General features: G+C 33.4%; 1 protein-coding gene across 3 annotated transcripts in view; it reads right to left on the reverse strand.

The window, feature by feature from the left end:
- Positions 1 to 23,367, reverse strand: part of LOC130902804 (pleckstrin homology domain-containing family G member 5) — a 306,366-nt gene that overhangs the window by 70,974 nt on the left and 212,025 nt on the right. For all 3 annotated transcript variants that reach the window (XM_057815134.1, XM_057815136.1, XM_057815135.1), the window contains one exon: positions 11,908 to 12,058. In XM_057815134.1, the coding sequence (XP_057671117.1) occupies positions 11,908 to 12,058 (151 nt within the window). The remainder of the gene's footprint in view (positions 1 to 11,907; positions 12,059 to 23,367) is intronic.

The following is a 23,367-nucleotide window of genomic DNA, read 5'->3' on the forward strand; positions in this document are numbered from 1 at the left end:
CGCTTGAACGCCGCAGTGTGACGCCGTGCCAACTCCATCCATCACTAATATAGACCAGCTCAGACCACGTAGACAGCTCTGCAGAAGAAAATATTAGGCAGAAATGATACAAAAACTGAACAGCATCACAACTGAAGACTTTCAGCAATGTTATCAACAGTGGAAACAGCATTGGCAGGAGAATAATTGTAAATATAAAGTTTTTTATATTTTTTCGGACATATCTCTTATTTGAAAATTGAGAAAGAAGCAGAAAAAGACATTAATGGAGTGGAAAATATTATTAATAGAAGCAGAGATGATAGAGCACCAGAAAGGGGCTGTATGTATATTTATTATGATTTAGGGTATCACGCAAGCTGCGACCATAAAGATCTATTATGTTTTCTTTTCTTGCTGTGGCACTAATGATACTAAGCCTTTACAGCTCACTCTTTTTAGAAAATTCAGGATGTAGATGGGAACTAGGTGTCATCTTTTATTCCGTACGGTTTCATTTGTAAAACTCTGGAGTGACGTGGTATCTCATTGAAGCGCCAAAACCCTGACAAGACTCTTGTTAGTATTCGTAGAACCAGATGTTTTCAAAATTTTTGAAAATATGTATTACTAAGAAAGAGATGCATTTTCCTTGGAAATATAGAATAAAATGGTACGTAGTCGGTTGACAATAAATAAAGAAGGAACAATCATAAATAAACCAACAAATCGAATTGAAAAATTAGATAGGTTTTTCTCTACCGAATCCCAATTATTTACAATGATCTATTGGTAAATTTGAACGAAAAAATGTTACTTATACTTATTTCGCATATTTTCGGTTAATTACACTTTATTTTATGTTCATCGTTCGAAAATCCAGTTAAAAATTGATTAAACCGGCAATTTCATGGATAAAAAAATTGCACCAACAGGAAATTGAATCTAGGATCTTTGTTAGACCATATAATGGACAAATTGCGTAGTCGCGCGCTATATATTAGGGACTTTTTTTCAATGTTTTATCCGTAAGCGGTTGTCTGGATTAACGTTTTCACATTAAGCTCTTCCACACTCGACTGCACGTAGCCATGTTTCACTGCAGCAGACACCTAACACAGACTTCATTTAATGTTGACGTCATCCCTTTTTTCTGAAAATATATTGCATGCGCTTTCCATGATCATTTATTCCTTTGAGCAATATGTGAGTGAATGATTTACCGTTAGAAATGGATTGCGGGAGAGGGCAAACACCTTATGTGGGATTTTCAAAAGAAGGAGATTGAAAAATCTATCAGAGACAAATTATAGCATACCAGAAGTCACTACGAAACTCAGTTTGAATATGTGATTTCCACAACGTCAAAACATGAGATGGAAGTGTTTAGTATGCATAAATTGAAAAAAAATGAAAACAAATAACAGTTGAGAAAAGACGGATTTTTATTCAATGCCTTGCCAGCCGTAGAATCATATATTGTTTATTTTTGTTATCTAAGCTTGACTTTCTTGAACCGTTGAAGTTGTGCACACTAAACACACCGTTTACTGCTACCAATACACCAACCCTCACACTTATGCGTGCTTCTATAACCAAGTTATCGTCTTCGGTGACTGAAGAGCAATAGCTTATAATCAGTCTCTGATTATAAGACGATAACTTGATTATCGAAACGTGCGTTATACAGTCTAGGTGAATGTTGGTGTAATAATAACAGTGTGTTCGTTATGTTGAAATTATTATTTTTTTTTAGAAAAAACAATTATTATAGGTGGTTCTCTACTTATAAAAGTGACCATATGAACATGGATAACCTTTAAGGTCCGATTGTTTGATAACGTTCGTACCTTTGTACTTTGCAATCTTCGAGTAAAAGTACTTGAAATAACTAGTGTAATTGACACCTCCATCGAACGTATATGCAATATTTTTACATATGATAAAGATGGTATCTTTAAGGGTTGTGCCGCGATTGCTTCATGCTGATCAAAAGCATGCATTAGAGATTCAGTGTTTGGATATCTTAGATAACGTAATCCAAGTTCTGGAGTAACTCATATGTTTAGAAAAATTTTTGGTATCCAATGAGCAACCATAACCAATTTTAGCGAAGTATATGGAAATTAATCAACCAAGATCCTATAACCTTAAAAGTTGTAGCGACTTTTTATTTGGTTGTTTATTAATTAAATTGGAAACCGGCGGCAAGTAGCAGAGATACGGTTTAAGTTAAGAAAGGAATGGGATAATGCATGGGTCTGGAACAAAATACTGTGGAAAACCCAGCACAATCTAAGCGGAAATTTACGCCGATTGTATCCAGTTCAATATCAATAAGAAATATGAAAGATAGAAAATAATTTCGTTGGATTGGCATTAAAACGCTGAGTTCTTCTTCAAGCAGCTTCAGAATGATTCGCGAATGCTAGTATAGCAATAAATTATATAGAAATAACAATAGTTCCCTGTTCTAAGTAAAAGATAAGAAGATGGTTGATATCCTAGCAAAAAAATGACTCAAACAACTTTCCTAGTTGTAGTAGAGAAAATAGTAAGGCTAATACAAGATATTACTGGGAAACTACTAAACATTTGTTGTAGAACAAATCGGAATAAGCATAAGGAGCTCAAGCAAAAACTGTTTCTACAGTAAATAAAGTTATGTACAATATTTTTGGGTGTCAAAATTGTAATTTTTTCTGCTTAAACGTTGTATTGCTCATATCAGTCACCATTTTTGTCTTACAATCTGAAAAATCATTTTTATTATGCTAATACCCGTGGCTTCTAAATTTTATAGGGGGCAATAAAATTGTCTATTATATATTAGTATATCAGCAGACATATTTTAGGTTATTTTTTCTTCAATTAAGTTCAAATTTGAGTTTTATAGTAAAAAGTTCTATGTAGTTGAGAGAATTCTTTAAACGACAAAAATTGTATGATAGAAAAGCCGCATTCACAAAATTTCTCCTGACAAAATTTATGGAGAATTTATAGTGAAGTAACAAACCAGAATGTTTTATGAAAATGTGAGGTGTTTAAGCAGAAAAAAAGAGGAATTTCCAATGATATGGCGAGAATCCACTCATCATTTTCATAATCGCTACTTTTGTAGACAAATACTGAACTTTATTCTTAGAAAAAGAAGGGTAATATCAAATATCGAAATTTGCAAACTGCTATAAAACCCGTTCCTCACAATGCATTCTTACCAATATTAACAGCTTTTATGGATTGGCTAGATGTTGTTTTAGAAAATAATGGAGATGATATTCAGGAAGCTTCGAGAAACACTGCAATGACCTCATTATCACAACTGTGTACAGTTCCGATTAGTCACTTTTAATAGTTCAAAAAAGTTAATTCATCTAGAAGATGATTTTGGGTTGTCGAAGCAACTTATAGACAAATGAAAACGGTATTTCTTCATTCCACAATACATTAGTGACAATAAAAGAACCTAGGAAAAAACCTAAAAAAATAATGACACAATGGACTCCATTGGAACTGGAGGACGAAAGGAATGGAGAATTATAACAAAAGCTGCCAAAACAAACGGTAAACTATAAGGAAAACAAAAATAGAAAACGAGGAGTAATTCACCTCAAAACAAAGATTTTAAAGCTCTAAAAGCGATAGCCATAATCCAATGGATTGAAAGATAATGATGATGATGATATTGGTAAGAGAAATATTGAGTCAAGTAATTATACTTTTTACTACTATCTGTTAATCAAAAATTGAATATTATCTAATAAGCTCCCTCTATACCAAAACACTGTAATGTCTCATCCTGCGTAAGTTATGATACATTCTTTTCAGTCCTTTCAAATACTCCCGCACGCCATAACTCTTAAATTGTCTCGACGTTACCATACTAATTCAAATAACTGTTTCCAAGTCTTCGTTCATTATAGTATTTCTATTTTCTCGTTCTCATAAAAATACCTTATTTCATTCCGTTAATGGAAAAATATTTCTCAGTGTTATGCATTTTCAAATTCGGCTATACAATTTACCATACATCTTTGTATCCGCTTTATATATTCAATAAAATTTTGTTACGGGTGTATAGAATAGACAATTCTAATCAAATGGTGGGTAGTGGAAGCTTTAAAGGCGATTATGAGATTTTGGGGACAGCTTGGACCTAAGAGGCTTAAACCCAAAATGCTCTGCTCATAATAATGATATTAAGAACATTTATCGCATATTTGTATTAGAAGTAATGAAAAGGGCATATTAAAAAGACAATAACTGAAATTTCTAGAAATACTATAGAAAAAATAATATTTGTTCATGGTCATCAACATAGATTATTCATGCTTTTCTTGTTGTCTGGTGAGATAAGACCAGCGTTGCAGGAAAAGCAGCAGATTCCAAATGGACCTTCATTGTATGAGCAGCTACTAGCCGAAAAATTGCGCAAATTACCTCCCCTGGTTCGTCTACTTTTCAAGAATAAAATTGATATTTTGTTTTTTGTAGCAGAATTAGATTCAAGGACGCAACGTATTCCCAGCGCTTTGTCTAGTCATTTGCTAGGCACTTGACACTCCTATCACAAGGTATTCCATTCATAGTCAAATCTCTTCACATTCTAGTAAGTCTTCTTCTTCCTACGCATATTCAATTCACTCCTTATTCCGATTCTCTACCGTACCAACAACCATCTACTCCTCAACACGGATTTACTGAAACTCTACAGGATCTAGGTATCCCAATAAGAGACTTGACTTTTATTCTTAGGCTGATGGGTTCCAAATCAATGAAACTTGTAATGGGGAAACAGGCGACTACTATTTTGTAATGTTTGAGATAATTATATGTATATTGTACGTGAAATATAAACGTACAGTATAATTTATTTCGATATCGGTTTTTATCAATTCAAAGATCTCAATAATTTTAATGACAATTCATTTAATTGGCACTTAAATGATTGATACAATTTCCTATGGAGAAATTAATTGTTTTCATTCGTTATAAAGTAATTATAAATTAGTAGAAACGAGTAGATGTCGATTGCTATTTTCCAATTTCAAGTTGATTGAAAGTTTCAAGAAAGCGTTTTAATGAAAATTCACTTTTTCACCATTGATGCACGTTTTATATATCTAAGATCTTTGTGAAGACAGTTTTGCTAGTTTAATCAAAAGTTATTATCCTTTGAGATCAAGGGAGATCTGAAGATCTTTTCCTCCTTCATTTTTCGATAATAGTTCTCTGTTTCTTCTTCGATATCTTCCCCAATCCTCTCTCTAAGCTATCAGTCCATCTCCTTCGTGGTCGACCTCTGTTAAATGTTTCAATTGTTTTTTATGCTTTGATACTCGACATAGTAGTGTTTGTCCCGAAGTCCACCATTCATTTCTGTGGTCTCTATTAGTTGTTTCTGGCCTTATTTCTGATTATATATATCATCATTGTTACTTTGTAAATTCTTGCAATTGCTTCTTGACTAAGGTATTTGTTTCTCAATACTACGTTCTGAAGATATCCTGCGATCTTATTTGCTATAGCTGATTGTCGTCTTACCTGGTTTTCTTTGTCTCCATAACCAGTTTTGTCAATTCGTATTTGTATTTCATTCTCCTTTGTAATATTTGCCCATCTAGTTCTTATTTGCACCTTTTGATATTCTCATACATATGGTTGTTTCAATCGTTCGTCATATTAAACTCCTTTGATAGATTTTTCTTTATCATCTTCATTTTCAGCACATATCGTGACGCCATCGGCAAAGCACAGGATTTTGATTTCTCTGTTGACTGGTATGGGTTTTGTTTTTTTACCATTAATGCGATCCCGGACTTTTGTTCTCTATCTGAAGATGCTTTCTCATTATAAACATGTGATCAAACTGCTTATAATGAGAATGCTTTAACTAACGGTATTGTGCACATATGTTGTAAATGGCGATACGATAAAGAAACGGTTAGAAAAATTTCACACGAGTATTTACACATGGCACAAGTCTGTGCGAAGTTGTGCCAAAAAATCTGACTCCCGACCAAAAGCTATTGCGTCAACTAGTCTTTTCAGATTTCTTTGAAAGGTTAGAAAAAGATCTGCTTTGAAAGGGACACGATTTGAGTCGATGGAAGCAGTAAAGCAAAAAACGACCCTCACCAAAAAAGACTTCGATCAATGGAAAAAACGTATGGAAAGGTGTGTGGCAAGGGGATAGGAGTATATTGAAGAGGATTATTGGAATGTAGAATAATTTTTATAATAAAACCCTTTTTTCGTAACCAGTCCGATTATTTAATAGCCAGACATTATAAATCGACATGTGAGATACAATGAAGATGTTTCAGAAGCACTGAAAATCCTTCGAGATTATGTACTGGAAACCAACGTGATTCTTCTGTGACCAAGGGAGATTAGCGCGTTACAGAAATACTGGAATACCTCCCAAAATACTGGTTTCCACCTACATTCTCGATTGTATTTTGAGAGAACAGTAGAGAAGTTTAGTAATAGAATTGGGATTGTAGTGAGGAACGATAATACGTCGGTGTATATAAATTATTTATAGTAAACCATGTCAATAATGTAGTTCAAGTGAAGAGTGTAAAGGAATCAGTTAAGAGGAAAAATATCCTTTAGTTAGAATTGAATTACAGTATAAAATTTGAATCTCCTTGTCCCACAAGATGTTATTCGTTATATTTCCTTAGAGAAATTGTTTAGAATTAAATTTGTTTTTCTTTGACTGAAAATACATTTTTATATTGGTAGACGGTTATTCGATCCTTCTGAGAATTAGATGGTGAATAAGCAAAACTGCAGCATAGAAAACATGAAAAGAAAATCGAAGTTTCGTAGAAGGTAAAGTAATTTCGAAGACCGACCAATATTTTATTGAAAGATTTTCTTTCAACACTGTAATATATTGTCGTTTATTCGAACATCCTTCGACGATGTAATGTGCACAGGTAAAAATATATTATTGGTGATATGTTCTTATAACTTCTACAAGCTGGAGGGTTTTTTCTTTGTGACAATATTGAATTCCTGGCCTCTATCCATTTTTAGAGTCCTAATTTTTTTATCAAAACATTGAAAATACGGTAATAAGAGGACATATACGATATTAAGTGAATAATTACTTATACTTTTCGGTCTACCACTGTTTTAAACTAAATTAGATACACAACAGATAATTTCTTCAATATAGCAACTTACAAGCTACATGCTTTTATAGCAGAGATTTTTTATCTAATCATAAAGTTCGTATCACACCCCATTCCGTTTCTAAGACAAATCGACGACTTCTCAAAGCTCCCTTGGGTGTTCCAAAGATATGACAGTTCGAGGAAGCAACATGTGGGATATATGGAGGATATTTCTATGATGTCATGAGCCATGTGCAGTCTTGAGTTGTTGTGAAATAATAAGACCTTTTTGGAGGTGTACCGTAGAGTTTTTTGCGAATCGTTGTACCTCGGTAATCACGGCAATCTTTCTGTACAAGTCTTCGAGTATGAGTTCTCTCTCGTCCTTAAAAAGGCGAGGACTTAAATTATTTACTTATTTCCACCTTATACCCTTTGGTCTTCATTTGGGCTAGTGATAAACTTAAAAAAGACTCTCGAAGCTGACGCCTGTCCAGCTATATTTTTTTATGACTGATGTGTCTTGAGGGGCTACACCACAAACTTCTGTCGAATAGTTTTCGTAATAATTGAAGTACTAAATTACAATTAGAACTTTTAGATTCAGATAAAAACACGGTTAATTTAACAGAAGAGGAATAAATGCAAGAGTACCACAAGGTATTTGGGCTTCCATCTTCTGTACAACAGAGCTATTCCACAATTAGAGAATAATATGCTTCGTTGCTTTGCTGTCAGCTACAAAATCTTACTGACAACTCCCTCTAAAAAGCAACTAAAAAGTCTAAAGGCAGAAAATACCAATACATCCCATCAGAAATGGTGAATACATAAGGAGAGAAGTCAAAGAAGAAGTTAGTTGCTGAATATCTAGCGGACTTTTTATACCAAATCATATAAATATCAATACTAATGCACTCCAGTGGAGCAGCTGTAAATAAAACTTCGTCCAAAGATGACACTTTAAGAAGAAGAGCACTACACCTGGGAGCGTATGCAATAGAAGACGAAAATCTTTGGCAATTACAGCCATCCTACTTTTTAAAAGGAGTGGGATAGATTGATTAGCTGTAATGCTGGATTCTCCAGTATAACATCAAGAAAGGGGGACACAATAGATCCTTTGGGTTGCAGTGTATACGAGACCTCAAATCTATATATACATATCGTAGGTCAATAGACAAGTTGGGATTTTAGCTAATATCCCTGGATAATAGGCAGTTGGCTGATGGCGCGCCACGCATGCCTATTTTCCCGGAGTATTTGCTAAATGCCGGACAATAGATTATTCGTCGAAAAATGACCAAGCGTTTGTCTATTCTCCTGGGACGTTAGCTAAAATTCGGATAACACACTATTGGGTTTACAGGATAAGAAAAAAAATAGGATAAAAGAAGTTTTATTTATTTATTTTTTGCATCTCAATCAATCATTAATTGTAACACGTGGAGGTTTGGTGACATTGTGTTTTTTTCTCATAATAATTTCTTACAGGTACATAGTAAATAACAGCACCTGTTTGTTTTTTACTTTTTACGATTACGTGACATTCATTTTCGATTTGCAATAGTTCACAGCTATTCACATAATGATAGTAAAATTTGTTTTATTTTGTTTAGCTGTTTTTTATTACATATACCGCGATCACGTTTCTGACTATCAAACAATTTGGACTTTTTCAAAAGATATTCCATTATCCGAATTTTAGCTAAAGTCCCAGGAGAGTAGACAAACGCTTGGTCATTTTTCGACGAATAATCTATTGTCCGTCATTTAGCTAATACTCCGGGAGAATAGGCATGCATGGCGCGCCATGAGCCAACTGCCTATTATCCAGGGATATTAGCTAAAATCCCAACTTGTCTTTTGACCTACGATATGTATATATAGATTTGGGGTCTCGTATACACTGCAATCCAAAGGATCTACTACTACTACTATATACATACATACATTGTATTAACTTATTTGCACACAAGTCAAACAACAGGATTTAATCTTCAATCAAAATCAATGAAACAACTTTCTTCCGGCAGACTTTCCACATAAAACTACCAAATGACTATTATAATTGCACACAATCTTGCACAATGACGTAGAACACCATACGATTATTTATGTGTATATATGCTAATATTTATCCATATGGATCACAAATAATATTTAGCAGAATTCATCACTGCTTAGCTTATGCCGATGATGTGACGTTGATACAAAGAAACAAAAGAAACCGCAAACCAACTAATAACAGCAGCAAAAGAGATAGGCCTACACTTCAATAATGACGAAGCAAAGTTTATGGAAATGAAGAAGTGAAGAAATGCAGAAGCAAGACAAAGAACAATTTTAAAGTATATGAACATGTTGGAACGCTAATAGAATTCGAGGAAATATGTATTTGGGTGTACTACTAGATAATAAATTTCAAGAAGAAGAGGAAATCGAATTGCCAAAAGTAACAGCAGTGCAGGAAGAATTTTTGGAGGAAAACTGACATAGTTAGGATGAGAGAGAAGATTAAACCAATCATACATTTTTCAATGAGGCAGGAATCACCGGGCTTATAAAGTCAAAAATATTACAATGGCTATGTCACTTAGAAAGAAGATAAGAGGAAAAGAGATAAACTAAAAAAACGGTGGAGGGAAGCGGTAGAAGAAGACCTTAGAGAGATAAATATCCAGAACTGGAGAGAAAAAGCAAGGAATCAAAGTAGACTAACTTCAATATATTGTCCGAGCATTCGAATAATTAATTTCCCAATTAATCAATATTTCACAATTCATTTTGAATATCGAATTTTGAATTCCACGAATTTCAAGTTTCTACAAGAAACAATATAATTTAAAGCCACCGCAAATCTTAATTAATTATTTCCCAGACGATGCATACATAAGTATTCGAAAGCTCGGAAAATATATTGAAATTAGTCTACTTTGGTGTTTCATTGCCACGTTCCTAATAATAAAACGCTCATACTCCAACTGTCAAAGAATTCGTTATAATTCATGGAAATATTTGAAATTATTTCAAAAAGTTACTCTTATAATATTCTACTGAAAATAAACCTTTCTCATAAAAATGAGGAGAAACAATGCTATAACTTGATAAAAAGCTATAATTCACTTAGCTACGTAAGCGGATTATTCTCTGTTATTTATACGAACATTAAATATTATCATTCCAACGCTTTATACGCGATAGGGAATGTGTGCTTCTAAGTTCATACATTATTTACACATATAATGGTGTGAAATTTGCGATATTATCTTTTGAAAAAGAATATCTCGTAATAAACTGAAATATGCGAGTTTAGCCGGTACTACAGGATACGTCCAATGCTTGCGCTGGTATGATTGGACGCATCGTACGTTCATAGTGCGCATGTCATTCGGCGAATGTTTCGCTTCCAACGTTAGCCACGGAAAGTCGGTTTTTTCGACCCGCACAACATTGTAATGAAGTTGGAACCAACACATTTTATACACCTTTACACACGTCTTGTCCTTTTGCGCGTGAATGTTACATGTTTCATTTCCTTGAATAAGTTTGGATAAAATTACAGAATTCGTCTAATTTTCAGCCACCGTTGGAAGGATAATGTTTGCGCAAAAGTTAGACGCATCGAGTAGTTGCATCAATACAACCAGCCTTCCTTCCAATGTTCAGCCGTACGTTGGATCACGAATGTTGGCGCAAACGTTGAACGCATCGTGTAGTAGCTGCTTAACGATATAGATGTTTGTTGGTTAAGCCGGTAACACACGTTTTTGTTACGAAAAACACCAAGGTGCCAGATCCAGTATCATCATCATCATCTATCAGCCATCTTCCATCCACTGCTGGATATAGGCCTTCTCTAGTTTAAACCATCTATCTCTATCTTGAGCTGTATGGATCCAATTTCCTACAATTTTCTTTACATCGTCACTCCATCTTGTTGGCGGCCTGCCTCTACTTCTCTTATCCATTTTTGGCCTCCACTCCAATATTCTTTTCGTCCATCTATTATCCGTCATTCGGGCTACATGGCCTGCCCATTTCCATTTCTTTTGGGCTATAATTTCAATAATGTCCTTAACGTTTGTTCTTCTTCTTATGTTCTCATTTGTAATTCTATCCCTTCTCGTAATTCCCAACATTGCCCTTTCCATTGTCCGTTGCGCCACTCTCATCTTTCCTGCAGTTTGTCTCGTGAGGGTAAGCGTCTCTGCCCCATAGGACATCACAGGTATAACACACTGCTCATATACTTTTCTCTTTAGGCTTATTGGTAAGTCTGATTTCAAGGTATTACTCAACTTGCCAAAAGCTATCCATCCTAACTGTATTCGACGCTTTATCTCACACGTTTGGTTATCTCTTCCAGTATATTTTAAAAGAATTCATATCTATTGTATGCTATTCATCAGTTTTTTCCATGTCTTTAGTTCTTTAGATACGTTGGAACGCGAATATTGGACGAATCGTGTATTAACGACTTTAGTGTTAATCAAAAATTGAAGAAACATGGAATGTTTGATTGAAAGAAGAGAAATGACAAACTAAGTCAAGTAATAGAAGATCCCTCACAGGGCCAGAACCCCTAATCATTATTCTTGGAAGGGAAACCACCGATCCACTAAACAAGCTATCCCAATACCAATTAAGATATGCCTTAACGGCATAGATGTTTGTTTGTGTAACCTTCTAACTCCACCACATCATATTTATCAGATACAACAATTTATAATATTTTTTCAAGATTGTTTATTGTATATAAGTATTACTTAATATTATGATAAGTATTTGATTAACTCACCGTTGTATTCTATGATTTCTCGCCAGTCATCTTCAAGTTTGTAAAGAGCATCTACAGATTCGCATTGTCCCTGAGGATACTTCAGTACGTGAGGAATTCCTTGTTTGGAATATTTATCTAGTTGATCAATCAGCGCTTCATATTTCGTGTCCTGTAAAAAAATAAATCATCATTATTATCATTGTTATATTTTGTTGATAAATAATAATAATATATTAAAAATTTATAGAGATAAAATCTATTTGCCACCTCTTATATTATTACGAATTTTTATAATTCGAAATTATTGTTTGCCGTTCTTCAAACTACTTTCCTGGCTGATGCCGCGATCAATATGAAGAACGTCCATCGACCATTTTGTCGATATAAACATCCCTAATGGCTCGCAACTGCAAGGAGAGGTTTGTAACTATTAACTAGTTTCGACGCTATTACGTCTCATTAGAGTGGTATAACAAACTCTAATGAGAGAAGACTCCCAACTGAAGTCGGAATCAGAGAGCGTTGCTATTTGGTTCCAGTAGTTAAACATTCCCCGGTGAACGCTATCCGGCGCCATCTTCACTTCCTACTGCAAACCATTAGTCAATTAAAATTCAGCCTTCTACTTCACAATACCTTCTGATCTGGTAAAAAATTCCATTATCTTCAGGTACTTTCAGAATTAAAATGCAAATACATTTAATAAGTTCCGTAGATTGATAAAGGCATTTCTGCTTGAAAGATTATTATTATTATTGTTATTTTATATTATACATATTATATAAAATTGTGTCGCTTTGTCCATAAATTTTATGTATATCTCTCTCTAGATCAACTCATTATTTATAATAAATAAAGACATCATAAATATAACAGGTTTTTAAACCAAAAAGTGAATTGAATAATGCTAGGAAGTAAACAAACATAAATGGAAAGGATTTCCAAGAAATTGGTTGAAAAAAATATAAAAACAAACCGCTGTTGTGATAAAAACATGTTTCCGAGAAGTTTTCACCCGGCGCGTTCACCAAATTATAGGTCATTCCATCATAATCGAACAGAACAGGCTTCACGGTCGATGTCTTTGATTACCTCGTAAAATTAAAATTCTAAAATCAATTATTTATTCAATGGAGAAGACAGGATGAAATTATGGAAGTACAAAGGTTAAGAGGGTATGAAGAATACCACGTAAATCAGAATTTTTACAATACTAGAAAGAAGGACATGACTAAGATTAAACTATCGATAACATGGAGAGACATTGTAATTATATGGTAAGTGATGTAATACCTAATACCTCTACGAATTGTTTCGATGAAAAGAGTTGATTAAATATCTATTATAAATTGAAATACTAACTTTAGTAAAACTAGATACATAGACCAGACTAGACACAAAGAAACAAGACTTCAATCAACTTCACCGAGGACTTGACGAATTGCATTTATAAATCAGTTATGACATAAATTATATTCAGTTACATCACTTGTATGCTTGGAAACATATTGAGTTACATATATTTGAATCTCTCTTTTCACGTTCATTTACACTTGGTAACAGAATCTTGACAATATTAATCATATTTTCCACCGTTTTCACTTCTTAAATAAGTGGAGAACAATTAAATTTGCCAAAGTTTCTCCCGCTTTCCATTTGATTCGAATGAAATTTAAAGCTATAATAATAAACATAAGTAACAAAGTTTCCTCATTAGTAGGTACAGAACGTTTGCAAGCTGAAATGAAGTTTTAAAACAAAATCACCGGTAAATAGGCCAGTGATTCTAGTAATTATAATTGAGTTTCAAAGATTTTACAGACATTTTTCTAGATGTAATTTCATTCTCAAAGTAATAATTATAAATCTGAGGAGAAGAGATTGCAAAATGAGAAATATTATTTAGGGGATCGAAAGTGCAATGAATTAAATTGTAATTTCATGTACTTAGAGTTGAATTTATAATAAAAAATCGAATTGAATGCCTCGTAGGATAATATAATTGAAGGTTTTATTAAAACTTTATTTCCACTATTGTTCAGTTTATTGTCATTAAGCTTGTCTCACCCAGTGGCGGCGCAAGGCCTAAACTTAATGTGGGCGAGGTACATTTCGCGAGGCCCTCTGATGGTGCTAAAAGGAGGGAATATAAAACAAAAAATCACTTGAAATTAAACAGTTTTTTTTCATTAAGACAAAACCTTATTCTCACTTATACTTCTTTGGAACATCAAACAAAAATGGAAAAAAAAGAAATAATTAATGAAACAGAAATTTAATGATTTAATGATTAATGATTGATTCGTAATTTATCTTAGATGCTATATCTGCTTCAATAGATAAAACTGCCAAAGCTCAAAGTTTTTCTCGACCCATAGTATAAATAATTTCTTTAATTTCTTGGACCTTTTGATATATTAATGCATCTAAATGTTCTTGAAGTTTTTTTAACTTATTTAAGTCAAAGAGAAAACCAACTTTTTCAATTCCATGTTACTCATAACAGAATCAATCATGGTATTAAAAAAATCTGTTTCATACCGGCTTTTAACAGTTTCTATAGGTTCATAGCTGCCTTCATAATCAAACATCGTTTTCTTTTTAGCTACTCTTTTATTTTTAAAATCTTTTGGCATAACTGCTTTTCTCAACAAATTTACGAGCGTCAGACAAGCATTTTATGAATCCAGTTTGTCGATATTCTTTGATCCAGTCACAAAATGTACGCAAATGCAAGAGTAATGCTTAAATGGACTTGTACATATTTCCGTAATTTGCTTATGGTACATTTCGTTTAAAACGGAATCGCAATCACTGAGTGTGTCCGATTGTTTCGTTTGGCATTTTAAGTTCTCTACGCATTCAACAACATCATCAAATTGCGATAATTCAGACTTCGCCGCCTGGATTCTGCTTTCTCATCTTGTGTCTGATAAAAGCTTCATAGTAATCTTCAATTTATTTTTGATTATTTTCCAGCGTTTGCTGGAACTTGAATTATTTTTTATAAGGTCAATCGAAAGCTTATTTTCGATATTGATTACCTGTACAATATGAACGCATTATATATAGTAATTACGGAGATATTGAGATCCAAAGACTTTCTAATCACGTCACACAAGATTATTCGCGTATATACTCGTAGTGGACACGGAAGGTAATGTGCTTGGCGCCGAGTATCTACCAGATACTCAAGAATAAGAAAAACCGTGTGGTGGGTACTTTTGGATTTTCCATACTTTTTTAAAGTTATTTTCGGCTGTGAGGCGCGAAGCCCTTGGCACCGCGAGGCCCTGGGCGGTGGCCTCTGGTCGGACCCTCTTCATCAAAAGTTTAAATGCAAAATGAGTGCTTCTTGTTCTTTATCGAATACTACCCCTTCTCATTAACACGAAGGTGAATACCGCATGAATAAATTAAATAAATATTGAATTGTATACGGTGAATATTTCTTCAAATTTCAGAATGCAAATTAACAGCTTAAGATATTTTATATATTTATAATTAATATTATTTTTCTTAACATTGTCGTATAGATAATAATTTATTTATAAAGTAATTATGAATCTACAGGAGAACAGATTGTGGAATGAGAAATATTATTTAGAGGATCGAAAGTGCAATGATTGAATTTGTAATTTCGTGTATAAATGAATCTATAATAAAAAATCGAATTGATTGCCTCGTGGGATAATTTAATTAAATATTTTATTAAAACTCTATTTTCATTGATGTTCAAACTATTGTCATTAAGCTCGTCTCAACCTCTTCAACAAAAGTTTAAATGCAAAATGAGTGCATGAATAAATAAAATAAATATTGAACAAATGAATCCTTAGAAAATCCACCTTCAAAAGTAGCCAGAATGTCGAAAAAAAAAAGTGTTGATCTGGATTGTTTATTCTTTCGCGGTATAGTAATAAAATAATAGAATGGATACTGATAAGCAATCTCCAACCATACCCACCCACACATTAACCGAATATTTATGCTGAAATTCCTTTTCACGAACAAAGTGCAGATTTTCTTCATCCTAAACGTGACACCGTTCATTGTAGCTCCATAAAAGGTTTTTAGTTTCTAAACTAAAAATAATCTGGCAATTTAAAACAAAATTAAAAAAAGAGTTTGCTCCAATGGCGTAAAAAATAGGAGGATAAAAATGATAACTAACCCTGACAGGGCGCCACTGGTTGAATTTTTTCAAAGTTTGTTCATGTCAGAATATTACTTTATTAAGGAGCATACTGGTTACCAAATTTGAAAAAAAATTAAAGGTGTTCTTGATATATGGCAAATTTTTAATTTTGATTTAAAATTGTGAACACCCTATATATCAGCAACTAGGCCTCGTGAGGGTTCGTATTGCTGTATCAAAATGAATCATTTATTGAAATCTCTCTGTGATAGAGCTTTGTCAGTCGAATATAGAAACACCCTGTATGTGGAAACCGTTGATTACATTAGAATTATTTTCTTCCACTATACATCTAGTACTATTTTCCCAAGCATTTAGCTTCTTTTTATAGACAAATTACTTGTCCAATCAATTGCCATGACCATTGTCTTGTGTTTTCTTCTAAAAAGAATTAATTCGATTCTTTTAAAATTGACTTCCAGTGACAGATGTCACTGAAATGACTTCCAGTGACAGTTGTCAATGAAATGACTTCCAGTGACAGTTGTCACTGAAATGACTTCCAGTGACAGATGTCACTGAAATGACTTCCAGTGACAGATGTCACTGAAAGTCACCCGAAATCATAGTACATATTTTGAAAATTGATTTCTACAATGCTAAGTCGCTTTTCCTTTGAAGCTCCCCTTCAAGAATTACTGACCCAAATAAATATATAAAAATATAGTCATTGAAATTGATTCTATACTATAGTTGTGTACGCCTTATCTGTTAATCAAAAACAAATATTTCGGAAAAGTGATATTTTAGATTCTATTAATATTTGTCCAATAAAGTGCACCCTCAAAAAATACTACATTTCCCGAACTAAAACCGTTTTGACAGGATAAAATCTCATAGTCGAAAAAAACCAAGTGATTAAAGCAGTAGTCTTTCATTGTGTGTCTAAAAGACGTTATGTATATAACATGAAATAAACATGTGAAGTTTTTATTTTGAAAGGTATTTATATTGTTCTTTTATCGTTTTTTGAATCATAAAAATGCTCTTTCCATCATTATTATATTTTTGCGTATGAACGAAACCAGATAATGGCATTTTAACGTTCAAGCTACTTTTATTCTTTTATTTTCAAGATATTCCATAGCTTTTATACAGAATGTGTAATTCATCTTTTTTACCAAGATGAATTCACCAAAAAATTTACGCGATAAATACAAATTTATCAAAAACATTTTAGATGGATTTATGTAGATATTCCTCAAATTACGATCAATGCAACGTTGGGATTTGGAATTTGGAAGCAAAAATTATGTTATCAATACTATACTAAAATATAAATTTTCAAATTATTTATTTGAGTGGCGCATGGTTTGACTTTCTGGGGGTCTTGTAATTTGCACCTCTTCTATTCTATATTTAAATTACAAAAAGGAGCTATTCGTTATATTCATAGTTTCAGTGGTAGAACGCGTTGCGAATTCTATTTTGAAAAACTCAATTTTTACTCTATCCGTTCTTTTCATTTTAGAAACCGTTTCTTTGGTTCGCAAACACTTTCACAACTCTACTGAGAGAATTGGGACATTTAATTAAATACATCCACTTCTGATCTGGTAAAAAATTCCATCATCTTCAGCCCCAAAAAATTATTCAATTAGCTACCTTCAGAATTAAAAATGGCAGATACATTTAATTAGTTCCCAAGATTGACAAAGACATTTGTGAAGCAGGTGCTCAAAGACTCTCAATAAAATTTCTCTTTAATAATAGTATGAGTGAGTTGTTACAGAAGTTCACCATATTGTACAACCTTTGGATTAAGATTGAAAGGAAAGTCTATCGGCATACCTAAAGGATGAATTCGGTATATATCGATGTAAAAATTATGCAAGTATAAGCTATCCACGCGTTTGGTGCCGCGTCAGCTCAATTTGGACCAAAAGCGATCCCGAATAAACTTTTACCAGACCTTATGGACGCACTTTGAATGTATCGGTTTTTTGCATCGGTCGATAACTGCAGGCGAAACCTGGATCCACCACTACACTTCTGAAATGACAAAATAGTCAAGGCAGTAGATCGGCTCCAAAAAAACGTAAAGACAGCTCAATCGACCGAAAAGTCATGAAGACCGGGATAGTCATGGAATTGTTGTTCATCGATTATCTTTCAAAAGGTAAAGCAATAAGAGGAGAGTGATATGCATCATTGCATGATGCAAAGCGACCACAGTTAAAGAAAATAATGACATAACACTGTCTTATACGTCGGTTATCGCCGTGGCTAAATTTCACGAATTTGATTCAGCCACCCACCGTATTAATCAAATCTAGTCCCCAATAACTTTTTCGTGTTTTGATCAGAGGACGACGTTACCACCTATGTTAGCGCCTATTTTGGGAAGAAAGAGCGTAACGATTATTTGGGAAGATTAAAATAGTTCATAGTTTTTTGTGCTTCAGTAAAAAATGGAGTAGAGCATAAAGATCAATTTAAATTGATGTCAAAATAATTTAAATTAAGACCAGATCTGGTAATATATCCTGATCAGCAGAAGCATTCACAGTATCATCTGGTTGATCAAAAGGTTCGATCTTATATAATTTGATATTAGGTATTGGAGGTATGGCTATCAAATAACGAGCCTGGTGATAAAAAAATGATTTATTTAGATATGATTTATATTATTATCATCACATTCAATATTTACCCAGGATCCAGGATGTAGTGAGATGGGCGATAAATCAGTGAAGGGAATGGAGAGACCACGTGGACAGAATGTAAGATGATAGGTTGGCAAAAATTACAAATGAAGTAAAACCGAATACCACCAGGACGACCACCTACAAGATGGTATGAAAGCTGGTCTTCATCATTCCAGCTGCAGCTACGTATCCACTGATGCAAACATAGGTCTAAGTCCTAACGTATCATGAAGAAAAAGAAGAATATTTATCACTTCTCTATCCTTACATCGCTCCTTGCGAATCTTTCATTATTCGACAGTGCAGCAAGTCTTTTTCTGCCAGTTCCTTCGAGAGACCCGCCGCTTTTTTACAGCTTTCATAGACTCAAATCTACTTCCTTTTGATGCTGATTTGACCTTGAGTAGGAGGTAGAAATTGCACGGTGCAAGATCCAGCGAATAAAGTGGATGATCTAGCAGCAGTATGTTGTACTTGCAAGAAATCTCTAGAAGAAAAGTGCGGAATGACGCACCATTCTTGCACACATTTTTCGCTCATTAAAATTTTCATGTAAAATTTACCGCACACATCCTTTGTCCATTTCTATAGGTCCAGCATCGCAAAAATACTTTGCCGACGGTAACACCTTTTCATTCGGTATCATATGGAATCGCAACCCGAACGTAAATTATCTTCAACATATTCTTAGCCATCTTGGAAACGTTTGAATTACTCAAAACCATTCATTGCTTTTCACTTGTTTCAATAAATTATGAGTTTCGATTGCTGTTTTTCCAACGCTGCTTTATTTTTACATCGATTATTTTTAAGACAGCTTATTCACAAACGAAGGAACGGCTACACTGGTTTGTACACAGACACGTTAGATGTCGCATTCGAAAGAGTAGGCTCAATAGCTGACAGTCGCTAACCTTTGTAACATGCGAACTTCTGTAGCGGCGCTAGTAGCTACAACAAGTACTAGTAGTTTTCCTATTACTATTATTTTACTCGCAAATTATCAGATTCAAAGTAGTTATTATCGTTGATAAATCATGAAAGGTAATTTTTCTAGACCTAGGACTGCTTTGGGAACAATATAGTTTTTGGGAGTCCTCCTCCACGACAGTCAGTGTATACATATAAGATTTTGATTTTTATTAATAAAAAATATAGAGGAGCAGGGTGCCAGTCTAGTGTTCCTCATCTATGAAGTTTTTCAAAAAGGACCCATAAATATGTCATATATGATTTCCCTCCATTCACCCAGTGAGGATTATTCTTAATGCTGCTTCTACAATTTTGATGATTGACTGAACCATTTGCAGAACGTACCCTGATAAGAAAATATGATTTGTTTTATAAAATGTGGATTTCAAAAACTAATTCTGTTATAAAACTGCATAGGGCGATCTGGATCATCATTGTTGAGTTGTTGATATATGTTGATATTTAAATTTTATACGGATGGTACTTTTGAAGACTTAATATATATCCCAGTTTCATTTTTTTTGGTAACTTTGAGCTTCCATTTAGAATAATTTTTTTGTACTTTGCATTAAATAAATCGCATACTTTTTATTAATTGATAGGAATTTGTAAATTGTATGAAAAATAATGTATTTTTTTGATGATATAGATGCGCGGTATAAGCCTAGTACCTAAATTTTAATTTTCCACAGCTTGCAACTATAAACATTTATCACTTGTTAGCCCTACCAGTTATAAATACTTATAAATGTTTGACTTGTCTCCACCTCTTTGAACTTCTCTTTCAACTTGAATCTTCGAATTTAATTACGCTTTCTCCGGATTGTGAAGTTTGAGAAATTGTTCGGTATTTTCCATGAATAAATATGTGATTAAGGAAATATTTATCAGGTCATTCTTTTAAGGAGAAAAACTGTAGATGCTGACAAAACTCAAGAAATAAATTGCACATAATGAGAACAATTGTGATAAATCTACTTCTTTTTCGTTCACTCCAATAAGGGTCGTCTCATTGCTTTGGGTTTGTATTTGTATTTAACATAGGCATTATTTTTTTAATCAAATTATGTATGAACAAACAATGAAAAGAAATCAATTTTCTCACTGCCGTATGGAAAGTTTTTAGCCCCTGTATGGTAGACAAAAATATCTGGTTCTCTCTTGATTAGAATCCACTGGATGTACATCAAAATAATTTTTCCTCCTGGTGACCTAGCAAAAATTGTTCAATGAGATGAGAAAATGGCTATAAGAAAAAGAAGTAATATGAAATTTAGAAGAAGGAAAATCAATTACCTGTAATCAAATGGCTTCTAGATCAAAACTGTGATCAAAGCTAAGATAAAATCTTGGACTATATTCTCGTTTAAAAGTTCTTATAAAGATGAAAGGACAAGGTTACCACACTAAAAAACAAGGTAAATACTACAAACTCATTTTAAATTTTCTAAGCAAAAGATCAGTAAATCCAGTAACTACGTGATGCGTCCAACGTTAGCGTCAACATTTACCTTCCAACGTTGGTTGAACATTGGACGAATGCTGGAACCTTAACTAAACTTATCTAAATGAATGAGAACGTGGAAAAAAAGTGTCGAACCTTATTATAACTATTCTGTTTTCCAGTAAGGTGAAGCTGAGAGATATATTGCATGGATATAATCAGGAAAGCCTGATGAAAAATTGAGTTATTTCAATTAGGGTTATACTGATGCGCTCCTAGCATAGACCGCGTCAGAATTGCCCTAATAAAGTTGACCTTGTTCTAACCTGATCGTGTTATTCTAATGTTTTGAGAAAATTATGAAAAAAATTAAGTCGGGAGGGTTTTTATGATTAATGATTACCTTAAAAGAGATACGGTTATATTTAGCTTATTAAACATCTTAAAGTAGATTCAAACTAGTGATAGGAAAATGAAGGAATTAGAAAAGTATTTATATATTTTACTGATCCGTTTTCATAAAAATTCGAATTCTTGTCACGTTTTCGAATAAGGCCATCTATTTATAACTTAGGAAACCTGAAAAGTTTTAACAGATTCGAATATATTGTTTTGAATATTTGTATAATTAATTCGACGGCGGATAAATAATTTCAAGACTTGTTTGTGGATGAAAAATTATATTAGCTTCACGTGCTTTGAGAGGCTGTTTGTTTTTAACTTTCCTTTGTGCTCATTACTGTTAGTATATCCCACCACTTCAATTGCGTCCGTTAGCCGAGCTGTCTAGGACGTCAACCTCCAGATTTCGCCGGTCGTGGGTTCAAATCCCGTTCACGGTTTGTTCCATATTGCTCGTAGATCGAGCGTCCGACACTTTTTTCACAATAATGCAAGTATTTTCCATTCTATATTGTTTCAAGTTTATTTTAAAAAAATTATATTTGATTGTTTTAGTTTGATGTGCTTTGAAAGCAAAACAAAGTGTTTTTTGGTTTTTCTTAACTATATAATTTTTTTTATTCTCTTTACACTTCGTAAGAGATTTTTCCAAATATTTTACCGCATCGAATAAACATTTATTAATGCGAAAGGACTTTTCTTTTATAAATGCAGTCGTTAATTCGACCCAGTAAGTAGGAATATTATTCATTCTACCCTTTAGCATGTAGGTAATGTGCCTTTTACAGCGTGTTTTCCAAAAAAACCGTCGTCATGACTTCATTAGCCGATATTTTGAACTATTTTAGCACCGTTTCAACCCGGAAAACCCATTTTTAATAATGCTGTCGTGCAAATTGATGTGAATTTGTTGTATAATTGCGTTTGTGATTGCTCTCCACCTTTCCTTTCCCATTTTTTCTAAAACAACAATAGACAAAACCGGCTGAATGTGGGCGAATAAATCTTCATCTCACATCCAGAAAATTGATAGAAAAACTTAGGAGAATGAATTGAATCTCTTTCCAATAAACCCTCACGTCCTGACTTTATTTTTGGTTTAATAAATCGTTGTCTTCAAATACTCCTTCATCTTATTATACAATAAATCATTATTCGAAGGTGTTAACCGAAACTGTAGCGTGAAAAAGAGAATTATGAGATACACTTCTGATCTGCGTATACATATATCAACATTCTGAGGCCTCAGCTACACACTACTTGTTATTAGAAAGAGAAAATGATTTATGAGAATAAACATAATATATGAAAGGTATTTAATATGAATTCTAAATAACTCTGATAGACGGATTTGTTTCGAAACTAATATGAAGTAGAACATTTTTGAAGTGCTAATTTTTAACAAATAAGAAAAATTAGTACATTAGTTACATAAATGTTAACCTGAAAACGCTTTGTCCTGTGGAATGGTTTTTAAGTGTGTATCTTGTCTTGAAATAAAACAACATAGTGATAATGCTTTGAGATTGCCACTCTATTACCTCGATCTTAATTCCATTGATTAATTATTTTGATGAATTTAATTAGTCGCTGCGAACATGCTCCCATATATGGAAGTATTTTTCAAAATTTAAACCAGCTGCATATAAGCAAATCAAATTATTATTAATCTTATTAAGGATGACAACTTCGATTATGCTGATTCAGTGAATTCTGGGAGTGAAAACAGTAAACTTGTTTTGATGGTAATTCATAGAACATTGGAATATTAGCTTGGAATTTAGCCCCAATGCATAACTCATATTGAAAAATTC

This window comes from Diorhabda carinulata, chromosome X (genome assembly GCF_026250575.1).
Source record: "Diorhabda carinulata isolate Delta chromosome X, icDioCari1.1, whole genome shotgun sequence".
Taxonomy (NCBI): Eukaryota; Metazoa; Arthropoda; class Insecta; order Coleoptera; family Chrysomelidae; genus Diorhabda; species Diorhabda carinulata.